Consider the following 17946-nt stretch of genomic DNA (forward strand, 5'->3'; position numbering starts at 1 on the left):
TACAAAATAAAATATGTGCATAACAGTTTGCATAAGCGCACAAATGCATATATACACCGCGAATACACTTTGATGTATAGAAAATATTTTCGAAAATTATTCCGCTATGGTTTCATTTTGCTTTATCACCTTGATGAATATCTTCTCCTTCAAATGTGGTGTGCTTATTGTGGCAGTTGTATTTTCCAACTGCGACGCTTCAATTGGTGTGGCATTTTCCATAGTGCCATTGGTACCCTTCTCAAAAGAATATGAAATTGTTCGTTTGTAAATACGCTGCTGAGCTTTTTGCACTTTGTGCTCGTTACCTTTGGCCGGACGCTGCCTATTATTGCTGCCGTTGCTCGTTTTCGCGGGCACATAACATTTGGTGGATGTGCCGTCACCATCCACACACTGATAGCAAATCTTTCCACGCTTCACTAATTGTAAGCAAGTGCTACTATCTTTTGGCGGTTTCTCGTTGCCGCGTTTGCTCACAAAATCTCTATTGTCAACTTTTTTGACAATTGTATCTGCTTCCGCTACTTCTGCTTCTTCGGAAGATGTTTGTTCTTCGCTTTGCGAGGAGGGCTCATCATCATGGCGTTGTTTTTTGTAGCTTGTTTCTTTTTGGAAAGCATATCGCTGCGGTTCACTTGCACGCGAAAAAGAGCATGTTTCAGATTTTTCGCCCGTGTGAGCATTTTCGCAAACCATACAATTTTGCTTGTGCTTTTTGACGTGCCGGCATTTTTCTTTTGTCCTACGTTGTGTGCGTTTTTTCGTTTCCCCTGTCAAAAGTTCCGTTTCCGCTGAAGAATTGTGTTCGGTTTCCAATTGTTCCGATTCTTCACTTTCCTCCCCTTCAAGTGCTTCTTCTTCTTCTTCATTCTTCTCATTTGAATCGCTCTCTTCTGCTAGTTTATCGCCAAAATATTCGCGTACGAAATCTTCATAAGCCTGGTCATAATTGAACTCGGCGCTTGATGGTGCATTTAATTGATCTTCCGCACTATATGTATTATCGGTTGATGTTGCTGGCGATGTATTGGGACGCTTGTGTATTTCCCTCGGTGTTGAATAAATAGTTTTTTCCGGTGTTGCTGCATTCTCATCTGACCGCCGTTGTGCTATTGCGTTATATTTAAACGGTATTGTGTAAGTGGAGTGTTCTAAAAGACGTAAAAGTTCGCCCGGTGCAAATGATTCCCATATATTTTGTTGTGTATGCGGCTGCAATGCTTGACCGGTACATAAAGGTAGCGCTAACGTGGAAAACCGTAAAATCATCAACAAAGGTAAGTGTAACTGTAATATTTGAGAATATATATAATTTTGTCACCGCATATCTGTAAAAAAAACACCTACCATTGCTATCTGCTATCCAAAAGTGAATGCAGAAATTTTATCAACACTTTCTGCTTTTATAAAGGCAGTGTACTGTCGAAAATTTCAAAGATTTTTTAGACCGAGTCAATAGTTGCACTACCGGCTATTTTTGTCGTCATTTTATTTATTGCATTGAAACCGCAGGCCGCCACACTTCAGTTCACACCGAATTCAGGAAACCGTTTTGAGGCAGGCAGTTGTACATGCAAACAGCCAATACAGATGTAAGGGTGACAACATTTCGCATTTCCGAAATCAGATGTACAAAACGAAAAAATTATTTGTATATATGTATAGTAGGTATGTATGTACATATACCACACCTGCCACAAATATGCCTGGAATAGGCCCCTTCCATTTCATAGGATTTCGGAGTAAGCTTAAAAAAGCTATTAGTATGTACAGACATATGTAGCTAATACAGCTGAAAACATTTTCCATTTCCCCGACATTCAATTTTTCTCGGCAACATTATCCAAACCAAAACCGCTACAACGACAGAAACAAGAAAATCCCATTTTTAACTCAAAATACTTTTATTCGCTTAAATATATTAAAATTTTTATTTAGCCTAAATTTTAATTTAATAAACATTTATAACACATGGTACTAGTTTTGGAAAATTGGTTTGTACAACAAACTATAATAACATTTAACACTTAAGACTTATGTTTATCCAAGACATATTCATATAAACTGATAAACACTTTCACGTTCAATGTTTAGAATATTCGCATGCCTTCCAATATTTATCTTTAGTGCAATTATTTTTCAAAATTAAACCGAAATCGCACTTTCTTTTAGGAATGTAATTGAATTAATTTTCAATTCTTTACATTTCAATTCCTTATGCATAAATTTACTAAAACAAAGCAGTCATAAAATCATAATCAAACATGCAATTTTAATTTGTTTTTAGAATTACGTGCGTTTGTATCTGCCAATAGCGTATTTACAACGGCATATTTACCAAACCAATTAAAAAATAAAACATTCACTCAAAATTGCACTCAAACTCCTTAAGCCAGTGTATGTATCGTATCGTAGTGATCTCGCGATGACCACCTATACTATGTACGACTATGCTGGGCTCCACGTCCCATTTGTGAAGTTTCAATTCCGGCAGTTTTGGAGCTTTTCTGTTGACGTTGTTGACGCATTTGTCGGCGATTTTCACGTATTAGTTGCTTAGTTTGCTCCGTGTCTAGTTCATCCCAGCCGCCATCGAGTGAATCGTCTACCCAGTCTTCAAGATCAGCCTGAAAATGATAAGAATGCCATTTAAATAGATTTCTACATAGTTTTTGCTTGTAATATTTACATTCATTGTTATTGGCACGTCGGTTTTAGCTTCTAATCTTGAAAAATTTGCTTTATCAGTGTTATCGTCACCGAGGTAGTACTTTGGTTGAGGTTTTATGACGGGTGTTAATTCCTTCAAATCAATTAAAATATTAATGTAGAAATTTATTTCAAACATATATACACGCATATTTTTATTACTGTGAAGAAATCGGGTTCTTGCTCTGCTGGCGGTGGCGTTGGCGGTTTAGCTAGCCTCTGTCGATACTGTTCAATATGCTCAGTGACCGTACGCGGACTATCATCCCAAGTATTCCAGTCTCTTTCCACCTGCACGTAGAATTGTGTATGTTTTTAACCATAAACCCAAATTGTACAGATATGTGTTTATGTCTATATTTACGTGTTGTGTTTGCGATAGCCGTGTAGTATTCGGCGACTGCGCTCCCACCGCTAATGTCGTTTGTCCCCCATCAACAACAATTTTTATTTCCATGGGCTCTGAAAAACTGGGTTTACGTCGCCGCCCAAATGAGAAACAGCACATCATTCGTCTTAATAGCTTCATTATGTTTAATAGCACTGTTTTTACTTGTTGTATCACCATTTTAACAATTCCTTTGTGTAAAAATTAGTTAAATTCTTGTAATTATTCCAAAAATGTAAAAATGTAGCAGCTGTGCTGGCGACTTTCCCAGTTGACAGTTCAATGAAAACATTGTGCAGGGTTGCTTAGTAAGCAGTATCCACTACGAAAACAAGTGAACCCAGTGAATGAAAAAAACGTTAGAAGATATAACATAACGTATTGCAGCGGTAATATTTACGTGGTAGACGAATTTTAAATTGAGTACATAAAAAATTTTGTAAACTTAAGGCAATTTTTTCGTTGTGCTAAAGTTTTAAATAATGTATGTCAGTTGAATGAACAAAAAGTGAGAATGGTTAGAAACAAAATTCATTATGAATCGAGAAACCACGCGTTTTAAATAGTTGAATTTTTGAGCTTTAAATGCAAAAATTTCACAAACCATAAGTCAGCGGATTTTCTTGATCCGGAGCACCTCCTCTATGCGTACATAATTATTATAACCCCGAAATCGGGGGATGCTATTCTAAAATGTACCCAATTTTTAACTATCAGAGGTCAGAGTTTTCAGAGTCTCTGAAAAAATTTCTTCGAAACAGTTGGACCGAAGAACTTGAAATTTTCGCTCGACCTTCTCAGATATATTTGTCAGATGATCGAAGAATTGAGATTTTTGATAACAATTTCAATTTTTTATGCTACTCTGAAGAGGAAATTTGATTTTCTTTCGACCAGCATTTTTCTATTGCAATCGCACATTTATTTTTTATGTATTTATTTTTTAATCACAGAGATAATTTGAAGGAGGGAAATATGACTTCCGTATAACTTTTTGAAGGAGAATCTTACATTTTTCAAAATAAACTTTATTTTTTTCTAATGGATCTCTAGGATTTGGGGTTTTTTTATCGTCACAATCACAAAATTTTGAGTGCATGACTATTTTTCCAAGATTTGTAATCTCAAAACTGATATTGATTTTGTTCTCGTTRTTGTTGTTGTTGATGTAACGGTTTTCTAGTCCCTGTTATGGTGGTAAGAATCAGATAAGTTGTCATCAGCGTCCAGAAAACATGCTGTTTCAACGGGGCTGAAACATAATGAGTGGGGTGACAAATGTTTTCAAAACTGTTAGGATCTGTTTTTGTCAGATTATATTATAGCTTGTTTTCCATTTACCTTTCCTTCTGGTTAAAAAATTACAGTAAAAGTTAGAAAGTTAGTTAGAAGTTATCGCTCTGAATTCGTACGAGAGATAGTCTCGCGGATACCTCTTTAAAGTGGTATAATCGTTCAATACCAATTCAATTTCAATTTTTCTTATTAGTAGGCTTASATAATACTTACCTAAAAAAKTTTGAAAAATAATGAACTCTAAATATTTTAATCTTATTATATAAATATAGTATATATATATTTTAATTTTTTTTTTTTTTTTTAATTTGCTTGTTAATATTTACAGTGTACATATTTATTTACAATATATCATTCAGAGTTTTTAAATTAAAATTTACAAAATTAATATTTCTTTTTGTATAAGTACTGGCAAATAATTATTTTTCATTGAAAATAAAAGTATGTTATTCCGTTATTAAGTCTGTTCTACTTGAGTTATGTCAACAGTTTGTTTTAAGTTGGAACGGTTTAGGTACCACTACACTTTTTTTTTTTACTTAATTAAAAAGTATGAAAGTACAAATGTTCAATTTTGTACTATAAAAATTTTTAACTAGTTGCTAATTTGAAAAAAAGAAGAATAATTAAAAAAAAAAAAATTAACAAAGTAAAAAAATTATTTAAACAAGAAATAGCAAAATTTATATATTTTAATGCAAGTATATATTGAAAGCAGAAAATATATACTCTTAAAGCAAAAAAAGGAAAGTATTTTTTTTAACGACAGAAAACTTAACTAATTATACTAATTGCTAATAATGCCTATTTACATAATCCACTAGATTTCGTAATTAACTAAGTATATCGAAAGTCGCTTAAGAAGTCATACATAAACGTAGAACCATGAAAATAATTAGTAAAATGATATTAGTTTTGCTTAGTTATTAATTTTTCACACACATAAGTAATACTTCCGATTTTTGTTATTCCTTCCTCTTTCCTCCTTTTTTCTTCAAACTCTTTTGCCGTTTCAAATTCAATTCAATACGATAATGTTTCACGGTATTTTTTCTTTGTTTTAACTTTGACCTCTTTTTTATGTGTCGTTTGGCTCTATGGGTTCATGTGTTCGCTAGAAAATTGTATAAAATAGACTACAGTTACAGTGTAACACTGTTAAACGCACGCGTCGTATCTCTAGCCTTACGATCTATAAGCATAATTTGAACTATCACATTGGAAATCGCACATTTCTCGTATGCACTCGGCTCTGTCTTCATATACTACTTCATTCATCATTTATTTACGAGCTGTAAGCTGGGTTTTTGTTTTTGTTGTAATTTATAATTAAACATTAACTGGCATACATGCAGTTATGTAAGTATTTTATTCTCTCACTGCATAAGTACATATATTCCAACAATATACATACATACATAAATATGTATGTAAATAATATTATATATAGCTAACTACTTAAATGTATAAGTATATATATGTGTGTGTGTATATCATAGTGTAAGTTTCACGAAAATTTTTTTATAAAAATATCCCTTTCTCACGAAATTCAGCACGTGTTAGTGTTTGATGTTGGTCTCGGGTCCGATTGTGGCATTGATGCCCCCATTCGATTTTTTCTCTTTCAAATATGTGATCAAATACTCGATCGCCCAGGCGATTACACAAAGAAATATGCAAACTGTTTGTGCGTGTATGCAGATGGGATAACTGGTGGTGACGTCACGAATCAGACCTGCCAAAGAATTAAAAATAATAGTTAGTAAATAAACCTGTTTACAAGAAACCAATTATGAATGCAAAGCATACTCACCGATCAGCGGCCCCAGACAGATGACAAATACGGCTTTGCCAACCAAATGCCAACCGAAGGCAGAGGGTAATTTCTCCAGCGAACAATATTCGGAAACGGTGAGTGTGAAGTTCGCCAATGCAGAGCCACGGAAGAAACCGCAAATGGATAGCCAAACCATTAATGAAGTCCATTCGGTTTGTTCAGCCATTACTGAAATGAAGAGGACATGAAGAGGATTACAATTTAAATAGAAAGCAGTTTTAAATTATAAAAAAATTTGCGATTCTCAGAGAATGTCCTTAGCAGCAGAGAGGCCTGCGAAATAGTGACGTATCAGAAAGATCAGGCTGCAATATACAGAGCTCCAGGTCACAAGGAGAAAATAAATATCTGATGAGATTGCCATAGGTGCAACTCAACAAAATTTCCGAAAGGACAGAAAGATGGATCAGGGTGAGATGAAATGCCTTAGGAGCATACATAATCGCCAAAATTATGTGCAATGGAGCGGAAAGAAAACACTCAAGCTTTCTACTAATACAGTCTCGAAAAGCCTGCAGGACGGTTGTCGGCCTAGTCACAGGGAACAATCTACTGGCATCACATGCGAACCGTATGGACATTTTTAATTTAAAGAAGTAGTCGTGAAAGAGATCCTGAAACACCTGCTCTGCTTATGTTCACCCTTGTCTCGGCTTAGATATCTAGAGGCTTCGCAGTTCCAGGGACTCGATGAAGTATCAGAATTAGATATCAAAAACTTTTACTTACTCGAACGCGTTATGCCCACAAAGATGATCGATACTAGGAACACCGTACGCTTCTTGATGGTTGTACGATCGAAGATAGGCGGGAGTATTATACGGGCTGCAATATCTGTAATTGCTGTTATCGACAAACAGAAAGCTACATCTGTCTTATTGTAGCCCAGATTGGCGAAAAAGAATGGTGTGACCATTTTGAAATTCATCTCGCCCACATAGAAGATCGACAAACCGAAAAGTATATTTAAAAATTTTTTATCACGTAATAAGTCCACATCCATGAGATCTGCGAAACGACGCCAGAAACCTGGTTTCTTCTCCGCCTCCTTCGCTGCTAATTCTTCATTCTTTTCAGTCTCTGTTGGCCGCATTTTTATAAAAGAGTCACGATGTGCATTCGCCATGCCGCTCGCCGCGGTGTTGACACGCTTCAGCTCACGATCATTACGTTCGAACTCTTCGTCACCCACATTCATATGCACTTGCAATATGGAACCGGTGAAGTCCATGTAGGAAAGATTTGACGTGACTGAATGTTTGCGGTTACGCAATGTCGCATTTACATCGCCATGTGACTGGCTGTTATTAACCGCCGATTGCACACCAGCTAGTGACATGATGCGCGGGAAGGTGGGACGCTTAGGCATACCCACACGGGTACCGTTCATCGTATTCATCGCCATTTCTGAGTAATTCTTACGCATATATTGCTGTTTGGGAAAGAGTAGAGTATTCAATTCGGGCAGCGAATCTTCTTCCGCGGCATCCTCACGTATGACCTTCACATCCGGCGTAGGCGGTGACACTGGCACTGTCATCAGTTCCTCATCAATCACCTCATCGATCATATGCCATTTGGCGGGTTGTAAGAGCACAGCACCAACTGTCGAATTCAACGCGATGCCGGCCAACATCAACACAGCGCCACGAAAACCAAAAGCTTCGAGTAACATGCGTACCAACTGTGGCATGATCAGCATACCTAACGCAGTGCCGGCCATAGAGAGACCCACAGCTTGACCACGTTTATACTTGAAGTAGTGATTGAGCGCGACAAAAGCAGCTGACGTTGACAGACCGACACCAATACCGTTAATCACACTGTACGTACTGAGTATGTGTGCCATGCTGGCTGCGGGTGAGGTGGCCGCCAAACCAATGCCACAGAGCAGTGAGCCGGCGATAGCCACTTTGCGGTAGGAGAACTCCTTCAAGAGTGGACCGACGAAGAGACCTGAGAAATTCATGCACACATCGAGTGTGCTCATTATAATGGCAGCGCCGGTGGTGCCGACTTCGAGATCGCGTAGTAAATCGCCGAAAAGCAGACCGAAAGAGGGCTCGATTGAGCGGGTGGCCAACTGTAAAGATACAAATAAATGGAAATAATTAGAGTTTATGCAGTTTACGGTTTTTTGTTTAAGAAAATTTGTTGTATCTATGGGTGCACGTGGCGTAGAGTGACCATGATGACGATTGTTCACTTCCCTGCGCGTGTATTCTATAAATACAAATATTTGCTTAGTTGATTTGCTTAAGAAAATTACTTTTTTTAATACACATTAGATGTTTAACAAATTAAATTAATAAATATATACCATTAGTATTAGAGTATAGCAATCTCTCGATCAATCACTACAATTGCACTTCGAAATTATGTCATATGGATTTGTAAATATACTTCTCAAAGTGTTGGATTATTTTAATTTATAATTAATTAACCATAAATTGATCGATGTTGTTTTGAAAATCAGGCTTTTGTTCAGAAATCCTTAATTGCCATTAATGATTGATATATAGTTGAAAATATTGGTGTGGGGATGAAAATGCTGATATAATAGATTGTCAAAAAAGTCTTGCGGTATTTTTATTGAATTTTCAATTGTTCATAAAATTTTTTTCAATGACTCATGCCCAGCTCTTGACCGATGCTACGGCTGCTACTATGCCGGTCTCTTTCGACCAATTCAGCGGTTTTATCGCTATTTGCGACGACAGACCCTTCAGAGCGTGGTGCATCTTTCGACCTCTACACCAGAACAAAAACGTTGAAACCATCGTTGTGCGGTGGAAATGGAAACTGTATCGGGTCCATAAACTGCACAAATGTTATTGGCTGCTTGAGATGCATTTTTGCCTTTATCGTAGTAGTACTGTAAAATTTGCCATATTTTCTCTTTATTTTGCTCCATGTTTGCGACGCTATAACTCACGAACGACTTAAAAGAAACGACAATCAATCAAACACGTGTTAGCGCGAGCTTTCCAAAAAAGCATAGCATGACCCGCTGCGACGAATAAAACTAGAAATACGCGCTCTCAGCGCCAACTAGCGAAAATACCGCAAGACTTTTTTGACAAACAATATTAGATATAATTTTAAACAACTGAGTAGCTTTAGCGGGATATTGGTTGCGAAATTTGTTAAAGCCTCCTCCAGCTATCCCTCCCGTTCCCACAGATATTGGATTTACGAGAAGTCTTTTCATTGTAGAATTGCACTCGTATGTTTGTCATTGCCTTCCAAATTATGACAGTTATTATAAGAAATTACTTGATCTTACTACGTCTAGTTGTCAAAGTTGTATAGAGAAGGTCAAGCACTTTCTCCGCCATTATCAAGCTTCTGCGAGAGTGAGGTTGAAAAATCTTGATGGTCTTACCTACTAAGAGACTTAGTCAAAACTGAAATTAGCCGTATCAACAAATTTGTGTCGATTTGTGAGAGCTTTATGATCAATTACATAGGAGTTTTAGGTATCAAAACGGATCCAAATGAGACCACGGTTAAGATCGATCCCTTAACCAAACCTAACCTAACCTAGTGGGTTACTAAGATCGAACAACAACAACGCAGCGTTAATACTTAAAAAAGCTTTGTATACAACGATGGTTCTATAATTTGAATTCTCGCGATCCACAAAATAATACTTCTACGGACATTATCGATGGCATCTGCCATATATATTAAAATAGTATGATACCTATTGGTCTGTAAGATACATAATTAGGTTAGGTTAGTTTAGGCAAATCTGGTAGGCTAATAAGCCATGCAGAGAGCAGTTTGGTTTTTTGCGATACCAGATGGAGTTCACTCTAAGATGCCTGCACTTGACGCGATTGCTTTTCCTGGTGCCCTGCTCTAGGTATTACCAGCAGTTTCTCGATCTGTCAGCCCCATCTAGCGGGCGTGTGACGCCACGAGACAATGACCAGTTAGTATTCCAATCGTGCTCCTACAGTCTCTTCTATCGAGTGCCAATAGGAATGCTATATACTACCGCTCTACCGTTTTGCACATGACTTTTGTACTTTTTTTTCCCGTGCATTTGTGGATGTTGGCTCTGATATTGATTGCAGGTGCTTTAGAGGTCAGTTCCGCAGCTTCTGCTAAAGTAAAGACCTTAGCTTGAAATATATTCCAGTCGTACAGCAACCTAAAAGGTTGCCTTATGCCTAACATGATGATATGTCGTTATTTTGAAGATATTTACAAAATATAGTTTTATAAAGTTTCGATACCGGATAAAAATATTCAAATTCCGTGGATTTAAATATGGCTTGTCTACCTTAAATTACCAAATTAAGATATTTCGAGAAATAGCTTGCAAATATATTTTTACTTAAAGTCTAGTAATGCTAAAAGTCTAAGCTGTAGTTTTCCCATGTTAAATATGGCACAAGCTCAAACCCTCAGAAGTTCATTCATCAAACAAAAAATCCCCTGAGTATAAAAAAAAACCAAAATTAAAATCCCCTCACTCAAAAAGGTATTCTAACCCCGGTGTTGAATCGATCGGGATTTTCTTTTTTTTAAAGCGAAAGAACTGTTGATAACCTGGTGCTTATCGGCTAAGATTATTTTTTTTTTTTTTCAAAACGGAGCTGAAGTCCGCCTTTAGATAACTTTATAGTGTTTTTTTTTTGTTTGGTGTTCTACACTTCAAAGAGTAAAAAAAAAAAATTAATAATTTTTTGAAGCACCCTAATGTGTTTACATAGTACCGATGTACAAATCACTTTACTTAGTACTTGTTGCTTTACATTTGCTAAACACTATAAATGATAACAACCTTGTTGTTGTTATTGTGTATTTCCAAATCGCATGATTAGAATATTTTCAAATGATTTAGCGGTTCGTTTGCGATGCGTGTTAGCGCGTTTATTATTATCCGGTGGGAGGTTGTGTTCGTCAATGCGAATTCTCACCGTCTGTCTGTTTGTGCGTCCGTACAGACGTGTGTTCGCTTACTTAGAGTTCGTTGCACAAATAAATAAGGCACAATAAATGTTATTCGCTTCAATAATAAATTAACTTCTTCTAATTTTAAACACACACACACAAATGTTTGTATGTATGTATGAAAATGCAAATCGTTTAAGGCATATTTACTCCACTTTTTGTGCGCAAATCGCGCAAATCGCACTTTAGGCAAAATCACTTACCGCGCGTGTTTTGTGCCATATTTTCTACACTTAAATAAATACCGCTTTATTATTGCTGTTATTATTAGCTTGAAATATTGTGATATTGATCATGCCAAGCGTGCGTTTGCCATAATTTCTGTATTTAAGCGCGAAAAATCGCTGTTGGCTGCGATTTGCGCGCAAACACGACACAATCAAGCTATAAATATATCCACCTGCTGTTGCCAGTGGCCACTCCATATTGACAAATTTCTTTAGCCAACATTTGTAGCACTTGAAAATCACTAACAACAACAAATCACTAACACCAAACGGCATATAAACGCATTTTATGACTATATTTGCACTGATTGATGTATTGTAATTGACAAATAACGGCTTATCCATTTGCATAATACGAGGTGTGTTCAAAAAGTATCGCGAATTTTGTGTTTTTTCAAAATTATTTATTTATTCATGAATATCAATTTTGTCCCCTTCAAAGTAATCCTCATGAGATATTATACACTTGTGCCAGCGGTTTTTCCAATCTTCGAAGCACTTCAAAAAATCACGTTTTTTTATCTTCTTCAGCTCCTCCTTCGATGCCGTCTTTATCYCGKCAAGAGAAGCGTAACGTCGTSCTTTCATGGGCCTCTTCAGTTTAGGGAACAAGAAAAAGTCACAGGGGGCCAGATCTGGGGAATACGGTGGCTGCGGCGTCATTGGTGTGTTGTTTTTGGCCAAAAAGTCGCGCACAAGCAACAACGTGTGAGCAGGGGCGTTATCGTGGTGCAAAAGCCAATTTTTGTCACATCTTCTCAGCGTTCTGAGAACATTTTGTACCACCGATAAACGTTGCTTCGGTCCAAGGTAGCTTCTCCGTATGCCACAGTCAACATTCGGAATGCATCCGCGCACTTAGTTTCGTTTTTCACACAAAATTTGATACAGGTTCTTTGATCCATTTTTTTGAATAGGTAAAAATCGAAGACGATCCAAAACACGTGCAAACAAAGCAGCTGTCAACAATTAAATGAACATTCATTCGGCATAAGTGAGAGACATGAGTACCAACATAACGCCACAAAAAATTCGAAATTCGAATATACGTAACCCGCGAAAATTCAAAATTCGCGATACTTTTTGAACACACCTCGTATACCAAATGCCATATGCACATAAAGACATATGCACTTTTGCACCTTATATTCATTTATCGGCTTTTATATTGGACAGTACTACTCGTACACCTTCACACATAAGTACTTAAGTAAATACAACAACAAACCATCGTTACAACAAAAAACATAGCGGTAATTGATGCAATAACATTAAGCATTAGCTACTCACCTTGCTCACGTGAGATTTGGCTATTCAATTACTCGAATGGTAATTGATTTATTGTTGACGAGCAATTGTTTTGGATATGTACAGTCTGCGCCAAAATTCCGTAAATAATTTGGTAAATTTCGTTTTTCGCACAGCAACTGTGTAAACTTTCCCAAATGCATATCGTAAATACATATGTATGTGTGTATGTACCGTATGTATGCATTTATTGTTGTTTATTAGGCAATTAATGGCGTTAAAGTGGTTTTCTAGCGATTTGCTAAATCGTTTCTTATCACAACCAAATTGCGTGGAGCAAAGCATACTTGTTATTTATGCCCTTTTAACAAATATATGGTACATATATGCACGAATATATGAAATAATTGGCATCAAATTTGTTTATTTGTAAGAAGTTATTTTTCGCGAATTGATAAAGTGCATGGTATCAATGGATAATAAACAAAACCATTGAGCCTAATGAATGGATAGACATACAAATGTATGTAGATATGTATGTGTCAGTAAATGTCCATACGTAAAAGTTTTGACAGAAATTTCTATAAATTTTCTTACTCCCTGTGTCACAATTTTTGTTTAATAAATTATAAGTAAAACAAGAAAGAAAGGGTTAAGTTCGTGTGTCACCGAACATTTTATACTCTCGCATCAAATGCCGTATTTGTGTAAAGTTTTATTCCGCTATCATCATTGGTTCCTAATGTACATGTATATTACACAGAGAGGGCATCAGATGGAATTCAAAATAGCGTTATATTGGAAGAAGGCGTGGTTGTGAACCGATTTCACTCATATTTCGCACATGTCATCAGGGTATTAAGAAAATATTATATACCGAATTTCATTGAACTTCCTGTACTATGGTACTTCCTGAGATATGGTTTTTGGTCCATAAGTGGGCGACGCCACGCCCATTTTCAATTTTTGAAGAACGCCTGGATGCAGCTTCTTTCTGATATTTCTTCCGTAAAATTTAGTGCTTCTGACGTTTTTTGTTAGTCGGTTAACGCACTTTTAGTGATTATCAACATAACCTTTGTATGGGAGGTGGGCGTGGTTATTATCCGATTTCCTCCATTTTTGAACTGTATATGGAAATACCTAAAAGAAACGACTCTATAAAGTTTGGTTGACATACCTATAGTAGTTTTTGAGATATGTACAAAAAAGTTAGGAGGGGGCGGGGCCACGCCCACTTTTCCAAAAAAATTATGTCCAAATATGCCACTCTCTAATGCGATCCTTTGTGCCAAATTTCACTTTAATACCTTTATTTATGGCTTACTATGACACTTTATAGGTTTTCGGTTTTCGCCATTTTGTGGGCGTGGCAGTGGGCCGATTTTGCCCATCTTCGAACTTAACCTTCTTATGAAGCCAAGAAATACGTATACCAAGTTTCATCGTGATATCTCAATTTTYACTCAAGTTACAGCTTGCACGGATGGACGGACAGACGGACAGACGGACGGACAGACAGACATCCGGATTTCAACTCTACTCGTCACCCTGATCACTATGGTATATATAACCCTATGTTTAACTCTTTTAGTTTTAGGACTTACAAACAACCGTTATGTGAACAAAACTATAATACTCGACTTAGCAACTTTGTTGCGAGAGTATAAAAATGAAAATTGAGAAAATGTAAATTTTGGTGTAAATTTCTTGGCATTTTTCTTTAAATAGTTGTAATTAACACACAAAAATCTTTCGTTCAAAACCTTCTAAGCTATATCTAGAAGACATGCGTCAAACTTCATTAAGATCGGATGAGTAGTTCGCGAGAAAGCAGGCAGAAAACTCATTTAATATTTATGTGGCTATATCTTCAAAACCATTAATCGGCTCTACTTGGGCATCTAGAGATGTTACAGAAATAAATCAGATAATAATTTTTGACAACCACATATAACCCTGTAAGGGGTGTTATCCACTTGCACCTTTTTCAAGACCTTTTCTCAAAATTTTGTACTTTGTGACAATAAAAGATCAAGTTTTAAAACCGATGTTAGAATGAAAAATTTTTGATTTTTCCAGAATTGTTTTTTAAAGAGACATCACATCAATCAGCAATAAATTATAATATTTGTTTACAGAACTGAATGTATGCATTGTCATAATCAGTGAAAAATTTTTGATCCCCTTGATTCCGTAACTTCTTATAGGTACCTTCAACAAAAGCTGTCTGGCGGTCATGGATATTTTTCTGCTAATACTTCGCTACTCCAAAACTCGAAAAAATCTTCTTATGACTTTATATGAATATATATATGAAGAGCTAGTCAAAAATTATATTTTTGTCAAAAATCGATTTTGGCGCCAAAAAAAAAAATATTTCATATAAATTATTATCAAAAACTTATTACTTCGATTATTACTTGATAAATATATTTAAAAAGGTCGTGTGAGAATTACAAACCGAACAGTTTAGCCGTTTCCGAGTAAATTTCCTCACCGACTTTGATGCTTCGAGAAAAACGTGTTTAGAATTTGTTCTAAATTTTTACAAATATCTCCGGAACTATTTAGCGTAAAATATTTTTGGATAATATTCGGTATAAATAATATTTATATGCAAAAAAATCGATTTTTGGAAATTAACAAGTGGATATAACAAAAACTGTTGGTGAATGGACCTCAGCGGTTTCCAAGCATAGTTTAAGATTAAATATTTATCGAGAAGAATTTATATATCATATAAAATAGAAAAGCATTAACAAGTGACCATTAATCTGGTTTGTTTGTTCGCAAGTTGCGTTTCGAAATATAAATATATATTTTTTTTTAACATGCTGGTCTTCATTCGTCCACAAAGTACCGAGTTCTTGTTCCCAGCTGGTGAAATGGGATAGATTATTGTTTTTACATCAACACTGATAGCTTAACGGAGTGATATCATTTAACCCATGGGAACAATTGTCAAATCTTTTCACGGTATAAAAAGCCACTGAACGTGCAAAAAAAAAAAAAAAAACAACAAAAGGTTTTGTATCCACAACAGTTTGATATGATATGGATGTAGTTCATTTGTCTAGATTCTTTCTAAAACTTGACGTGAAAAGGCCAAGTTGTTGAACGGATGTCAAAATGAAAATTTTGAATTTTTTTGGAGTACATATAGTATGTATGTCCAAAGTGATCGCGGTAAGGTCGAATTGTTCAGAACACAAGTTTAAAAAGTTAATTATTTTAATTGTTTGTGGTGTAAGCATTATTTAAATTGAGTAGCGTATACTAGAAAGAAAAGTGACCATCTCTATGGTTCATTTGACAGCTATCCCTCTAGGAAATTGTATACTTTCTTAAAAAACTCTCTTCACAATTTTTTTACTACTCGTCTGTTGGCTATACTTGGCGAATGTATGACTATTGTGTCAATATTATAAATGCAGATAGTATTTTATATTGATGAATTGGGTATAAAAGTCCCATCTCAAACTTTAAATCTTATTGTTTACTATTATTTGCAAAACCCAAAGGTATTCTCTAGTGTCATGCAAGAGAGTCATAAAAACTTTGTACCCCTAAGGGCATTGTAAAGATTTCAATTATCAATATTGATTTGAATTTAATTGCTGCTACAAAATGTGTAGTAGAAAAGGCACAGACCATAAATTCACTTACAGTGGTGGTCAGCGAAAAAGTACACCAAAATTTACAAAAATTGAATATAAGAAATTCATTTGTAGTTAAATGAGAGAACGGTACTTAATTCAATTCCACTTGTGAACTAAAAAAATATATTTTTTTTGCTTGTATATAGAATGTGCATACATACATAAATTTTAGAATATAAAAAAAAAAAAAATAAAATGGAAAAATATATAAAATTAATAATTTTTTTTTGAGAAGTAGCTATTTTGTTTGAATTGGAGATAATTTAAAGAATCTTAATTTTAATCTTTCTCTCCGACAGAAACCTTTCGAGGGTCTTCCTGTAGATCAGCTACAAGATCAAGATAACACAAACTTTCTCAAAATAATTCGCCGATTATTAAAGTACATTAAATTCTGTAATAGTACATTATGCTTATTTAATTATTAAATAAAATGCTTCTCGGAAACGTGTTTTTCTAACTTATAAGTGAAGTTTTTATATTTATTTTATATTTTTTGGTGTTTTTTTTTATATTTATTAAATGAATATATAAATTTAAATTATGATTTTTCTATTTTGCGGTAAAAAAAGAAAAATATATTGCTGAAAGAGAAACCAGCTTCATTCTTAAAYTAATCGCAAAGTGTGTATTATTTACTTAGCCGCTACTGTACACCTTGCTATCCATTAATTTATATGATAGATAATTGACTTTTGGAAAGTATTCCATTGTATGCCAATATGTTAACAAGCTCATATGATTGCGATCACCACAAATTTACGAAGAAATAGTAAACCCCTTGGGGGTCATAAACGTCACGTCAATAAATTTTTTATTGGTTAAATCATGACCGCAGGTGCTAAAATACTTTTATTTATTTAAAGTTTGACTTGTATTTTCATTTGAATGTTGACATGTATAGGTCATGATCTAAATGCCTTTAACTGCCTTTCTCTAACAATTTAGGGCATGTATTCGGTAGAAAGGGTTTAAATTAAGAGTTAAAGTGCCTTCTCATGCCATTGACATTTCATTAACGCATTAAAGAATTTAACTTGCTGCAAATTAATGACATTTAATGAGATAGCGTGGTCTGATTGCAATTAAATAAAGCGTCAACAAACACACTTCGCTGTCGAGTTGTCAATTTCATTAATTTTTCATTGAGTTTCGGCAAAATTTAAGCTTGAAAAAAGTTAAATATTTGCAAATTCATTTCCTGAGTATCCGCATAAATTTCCATTAACTTTTATTTTATATGTTTCCGGTGTAATTTATTTATGACGTTGTTAAAATTTTCAGTGCCCGTGCGCTCTGAATATTTAAGCCATTTATTTTGAACTAAGTTACTTAAGCGGTGTTAAATCACCTATATTCTATCACACAATTGTTGTGGGCAAGCGCAACTAATTGTAGCCGCTTTGAATGGCTATTAGCGGCAATTGTTACTAGTTATTGTGTGTTAGCAAGCGAGGCATAAGCTAATAATTTAAATTTAAATTTCTAGTGACATAATGTGGATATAATAAGTTACTTAATTGGATATTTTTATACAAAACAAGAAGAGAGTTCTTTTATTTTTATTTCTTTTTATTATTGAAAAAAATCTATAAAAGTTATAATAAAAAA

General features: G+C 35.1%; 3 protein-coding genes across 3 annotated transcripts in view; all 3 read right to left on the minus strand.

Moving 5' to 3' along the window:
- Positions 1-96: 96 nt before the first annotated feature.
- On the minus strand, positions 97-1434 carry LOC108969019. The gene is made up of 2 exons (XM_018933474.1): positions 1351-1434; positions 97-1290 (listed from the first exon to the last, which is right to left on the minus strand). Exons 1-2 carry the CDS (start codon positions 1351-1353, stop codon positions 97-99), a joined length of 1197 nt encoding a protein of 398 aa, XP_018789019.1. The 5' UTR covers positions 1354-1434.
- Positions 1435-1948: 514 nt separating this feature from the next.
- LOC108969015 (receptor-binding cancer antigen expressed on SiSo cells) lies at positions 1949-3364 on the minus strand. Its single transcript, XM_018933471.1, has 4 exons — positions 3077-3364; positions 2875-3003; positions 2693-2806; positions 1949-2630 (listed from the first exon to the last, which is right to left on the minus strand). The coding sequence occupies exons 1-4, from the start codon at positions 3278-3280 to the stop codon at positions 2442-2444; spliced, it is 636 nt and encodes a 211-aa protein (XP_018789016.1). The 5' UTR covers positions 3281-3364; the 3' UTR covers positions 1949-2441.
- A 2489-nt stretch (positions 3365-5853) lies between these two features.
- The window catches only part of LOC108969031, a 46859-nt gene continuing 34766 nt past the window's right edge, over positions 5854-17946 (minus strand). Inside the window, exons 2-4 of the mRNA XM_018933501.1 lie at positions 6963-8316; positions 6210-6401; positions 5854-6131 (exon numbers count right to left, since the gene is read on the minus strand). Of these exons, the coding sequence (XP_018789046.1) occupies positions 5956-6131; positions 6210-6401; positions 6963-8316 (1722 nt within the window). The 3' untranslated portion in view covers positions 5854-5955. The remainder of the gene's footprint in view (positions 6132-6209; positions 6402-6962; positions 8317-17946) is intronic.

The sequence above is a fragment of the Bactrocera latifrons genome, unplaced genomic scaffold (assembly GCF_001853355.1).
Source record: "Bactrocera latifrons isolate USDA-ARS-PBARC rearing strain unplaced genomic scaffold, ASM185335v1 scaffold_238, whole genome shotgun sequence".
In the NCBI taxonomy this organism is placed as follows: Eukaryota; Metazoa; Arthropoda; class Insecta; order Diptera; family Tephritidae; genus Bactrocera; species Bactrocera latifrons.